General features: G+C 38.0%; 1 protein-coding gene across 2 annotated transcripts in view; it reads left to right on the top strand.

Moving 5' to 3' along the window:
- LOC138864525 (translation initiation factor eIF2B subunit beta-like) overlaps positions 1–1985 on the top strand; it is an 11413-nt gene extending 9428 nt beyond the window's left edge. For both annotated transcript variants that reach the window (XM_070131754.1, XM_070131749.1), the window contains exons 6-8: positions 1–130; positions 1007–1185; positions 1422–1985. The exon at positions 1–130 is cut by the window's left edge and continues 65 nt beyond it. In XM_070131754.1, coding sequence (XP_069987855.1) covers positions 1–130; positions 1007–1185; positions 1422–1494 — 382 coding nt within the window. In that variant the 3' untranslated portion in view covers positions 1495–1985. The remainder of the gene's footprint in view (positions 131–1006; positions 1186–1421) is intronic.
- The last annotated feature ends 3015 nt before the right edge of the window (positions 1986–5000 follow it).

Genomic DNA, 5000 nt, shown 5'->3' with positions numbered 1-5000 from the left:
TATCTTTCCCATGATGTCTCGTGTCAACAAGGTCATCATTGGAACACGCTCTGTTCTAAGTAATGGTGGCATCAAAACATTTGTTGGTGCGGCTACATTGGCTTCTGCAGCAAAATTTTATTCTGTACCTGTAAGTAGTAGGCTGCCATATATATTCTTTGCTAAAATATGAAGTCAAATCTCAAAAATATTTGAACATTTTAATGGTCGTTTTTTTCTTAAAAAAAAAAAAAGGGTTTGTGGTAGCATTGCTCTTTCTATAAATGTAGATAATTTTTTTTGAAGATGAGCATCATTGCTCCAAATGCTTCTGGTTTTAGTTTTCTATTCTTGTATAATAGCCTTTTTTTTTTTTAATAATAAAAAAGGTTCAGGGAAATTTTTTTTCCCAGCTTTTTGTTTTGTTTTGTACTAGTCAGCTCTCTTTGCCAAAAATGAATCATGAAGGCATATATGCATTTGGCAGTGGACATGTCCATATTAGATATCTTTGAGCTTGACTGCTTAATTTTGCCTCCTTTTTTAAAGTTAAAATTTGCTTTAAAAAGTCTTCCAAATAAATACTAGAATAAAAAAGTAAAGTTATGAATAGATTGATAAATATATATATGGATTAGATAAATAGATATATATCTTTTTGCCTTTCTCCTATTTAAAGTCAAGACATAATGATTTCATAATTATTGGGGGTGTTTTTTTGATGAAACAAAGTGATAGAGAAATCTGCTGGCCGGATCCCCTTTACCCAGTGCCCTTTTGTAAACATTATGTTTACTGTAGTATTGTTTTGTGAAATATCTCTACCCATACTGTTGATGGCTCCATAGGTGCTTAACCACCAAAGAGGCAATGAGTAGACCTCATAACCGCACTAGATTCCACCTTTCCTTGATTTTTATTTTTTTCTGGTGGTATTACGTTAAGCTCTAGATACTCATTTGATACCAATAACATATCTTTATGATGAAGAAACTAATGTAACGTACTTTTATGTCATTCTTTACAGCTGTATGTTTGTACACCAACATACAAGTTCAGCCTTGTAGCTTGTGAAGAAGTAAACCACTATAACAGTGGCAACCTTGTAGTTCCTCCCAGTGCTAATCTGCCTCCTTCAGTTGATGTGGCAGTAGCTCAGTTCGATTATGTTCCACCTGAGAATGTTACTAGCTTTATCACAAACAAGTAAGTGACTATCATATATGCTGAAATTGAAGAGATCAAATGTAATATTTTGTTCCTGTAAACTTTTGCTTATCAGAATAGTTTAAATTGGTTGTTTCTTATAATGTCATGTGAGAAGATAACATTTGATGTTTAAATTGTGATGCCTATAGCTTTGTTGCTCTATGTATAGATTTTTATTTTTGCTCTAGTGATCTTCAGATTAGCCCATATTTAAACGAAAAAAATCTTTGCAGCCGTGGTATTGCTCCAGCTTATGTGTACCGGCAGTTAAGCGAACTCTACCATCCAACGTCATATGACCTTTAGAAATTTGGTATGTTGGTAAATTGTAGGTTCATTTTTGTGAGGAATGTGTGTGATTATTTTTCAAATATTATTAACTTTCAAAGTTTCCACCATGTAAAGGAAAGTTTATCCAAAGGGATATGAGGATCTTAAATGCTAAAAATTCCAAAACAGATATAAGTTCATACCCTTCTGATATGTAATTAAACCTCAGATTACCAAGTTCACTTTATTTCATTTGTCCTGCAAAGGATTCGGATTTGCTGTGTATTTCAGATATAATATTAAAAAAAATTCCCCTTTATATTTGATTTGACATTGCTTGGGGCAATCATGCTGGTATTCTACTCACTTTGATAGCAAACAAGAAAAAAATGTATTTCCATGTTTATTATATGGTAGAAAATTGGTTAACAAAAGAAAATATTTGAAATGTCTGTGCTGTGAAATGATGAAACATTGGATCTTTGTATTTTTTACAGAAATGATAATAAAAATATCTTTAAAATATAGTTGTATTTAGTTTGCTGACATACAACAAAATATTTCACAAATTTTGTGCAAGGGGGTAATGGATCATGTATAATATGCCAAGTGACAGACTAACAATCAATGAATATAAACAAATTATATTTTGGAAAAAGTGCATTTAGGCAAATGTAAACGTGTTGATATGAAATATTATTATGCTTATAATATAAGAACACCTAGAAATTTATAATTGAGAAATAATTATATATAACAAAAGTGTACAACTACAAGATCATATTTCCATGAGATAGTCTTAACTTTAAAAAGTGGCATATACAGACACATACAATTGTATTTTCATAAATATCAGATTGCATAATTATCATCACATTTGAAAATTTAGGTACAAAACTAAAGTTGCCTACTAGACTAGAAGCACCATTATAGTCTTCTGTCACTGTATAATCTGTTAACCCACTAATGCCAGTATATTTTGAAGCCGAAAATAATATTATCTGGGCGGCTACAAAATTATCTTGGGGGTCTGGCCCGGAATTTGCCCGCATGCTGGCCAAGGCCTGAGACGTATGCTCAGACCTAATGTCACACTGGTGGTGTGCCCGGCAATGTAGCACACTACCCTTTACCATTTGGAGAGGCTTCAATGTGGCAGTTCACCCATTTTCTTTTGCAAATCTCAGTGCTTAGAGAGGGGGAGTTAAGAGAAGCATACGAGTTCATATCATCAAAATAACTCATAAATTTGGAATTTTACTAATACAAAAGTCTTGTAAACACATACAAACTTTTGGTCCCGAGATGGACTATTTGTAACTTGCAGGTGAAGGGTGACACATCTATATGGTGAATGAACACATACCTGACCATGCCATGAATCTTCTGTATGTCTTGATTACTGGGATGAGATCTCATGCCTGCTGTTGTAAGCCAAGCAGTCAACCAAGCATAGAGCAGCATTCAAAAATGGAAACCCATCCTTGTCTAATATTACTAAAAATCTGTAGTCCCTTCCTCTTCCCCAACATTCTCCTCTTCAATGTCTACCCCCTCTTCCCTTATTACTACTCTTCATCCTTACTGTCCTCCCCCTGCAGAACTACTCCACTCTACACCACTCCATCTTCCTCTTGCTCTTGTCCTTCTACTGCCTCTTCCTCCGCAAACCTTCTGAGTACTCCAGAAACAAGTAGGCAAGGTTACCTTTCGCAGTTGCTCTGATCGTTCATGCTTTGTCACCGTTACATCTGAATCCCAAGCTCGTGCACTATCTACCCTAACTGACCTTACTGGCAAACCCATTCCTGCAGAACTCACCCTCTCTTAACCCATTTACGACGGGTGTCCTACATATGAGACACCGGGGAAAAAAAAAAATTGCCGGGTGTCCTGCCGGTGTGACACTGTATTGGGGCTTGCCGATTTTGTAGCTGCCCGGAAACTTTTATTTTTTGCTTCAAAATATACCAGCGTTAGTGGGTTAATAGGTGTACTGGAGTTGTTTCTATTCCTCCAAATGCTTGTCCCATGTATGACAAGAGTTGGTCAGACTGTGAGAATGACTTACTTTCCTGCCTTACTGAATATGATACAGTGGCAGCACAGTGTTACACTATTCCTCCCAGAGGCCAGCCTAAGTCCTATGTCAATATTTCCAAGTTTAGCTTCCATAGACTCTGCTCCCCCACTGTCTTCACAAGATGTTTCTGCATCTCCCCAGGTATCTCTCCCGTATACCCTAAACCTACGTCCTATGTCTACTCACCCTATCCACCAGTCAAATTCATTTTCTATTCTAAATTCAAATACTCCAATCTCTACCACTTGCACGATACCTAACTCTCCTCATTTTAGTTGTACCAAGTAACCTAAAAGTTCCACTCCATGCTCTCCTACTACATTCTCTCCTACTCCTTCCTCTTCTGTTCCTCAGATATCTATTTCCTCTTCTCCTCCGTAGAAGAGAATCTTGGTTTCTCAGTCCTCTTTACCCAAATCCCCTCCAGAAACCCTTGAAGATATTAAAAACTTCCTAAAGATGACCCAAGAGAACACTCCGCTCCCCTATCCACCCCCCAATCCCTCTGTTCCTCCTACACCCTCCTAACATACCCCACCCTTTCTACCGCTCCCACTAGAATACTCACGAATCCCCTCTATCACAGCAGTGTCCTTCTCCAGACCCTTCCCCTCCAGACATTCTTCCTGATACTTCACCGACATCCCCAGTCCCCCTTTCTCATCCCCTGGATTCTTCTCCTCCTATTTCTCCAACTGCCACCTCTGTTTTCCTTGAACAATATACCTATTCCTTCCCCAGTCATAGATCACTAAAATTCACCTAGTAAATCTACCCCTTATAGTCCCCTACCCCTTCCCAAAATACCTCATCCTCTTAACCACCCAAACCAAAGCCCCTCCCAGAACCCCATTCTTTTCCAAATATCTCATCCTCTCAACCACCCAAGCCACCCAGAACAAGGCCCCTCCCAAAACCCTACCCTTCCCCACTATTCGTCCCACTCCCTCCTGGATACACACGTGAATCTCTTTTATCACAATACCCTTCCTCAGACCCCACTTTCCCTATCGAACCTGTGGACCTTACTCCTTCACCTACTCCTGATCCTTTATCTCAACCCTCAGATACTTAATACCCTACTACTAAGACAACCATATCTACCGTTATCACCTAGTATCCTTATTGCTTCCACAGTCCCAGATACAATGCAGTTCATTTAATCTCTACTTCCTTAATCTTTCTCAGTTATTAATCACTGCTCTACTTCATTTACTTCCCTCCTTTCCCTTTTTGTTACTATACTTTCCTATAACACCCTCTAATCTTTGACATCTAACACCTTCCCCTCTCCCTGGATTCTTCTCCTACTTTTCAACAGCTATCTCTATTCTTCCTTGAACATTTTTCCTGTACCTTCCCCAGTGACTATAATTCACTCAATTGCCCAACTTCCTTAACCCTCCCCTTTATACTAATTTCTGCTTTAGTTCACTTGCTCCCGTTTCCCTTTTCACTA

The sequence above is a fragment of the Penaeus vannamei genome, chromosome 2 (assembly GCF_042767895.1).
Source record: "Penaeus vannamei isolate JL-2024 chromosome 2, ASM4276789v1, whole genome shotgun sequence".
Classification (NCBI taxonomy): domain Eukaryota; kingdom Metazoa; phylum Arthropoda; class Malacostraca; order Decapoda; family Penaeidae; genus Penaeus; species Penaeus vannamei.
The sequence above is the reverse complement of the archived record's forward strand: the minus strand, read 5'-3'. Positions and strand labels throughout refer to the sequence as shown.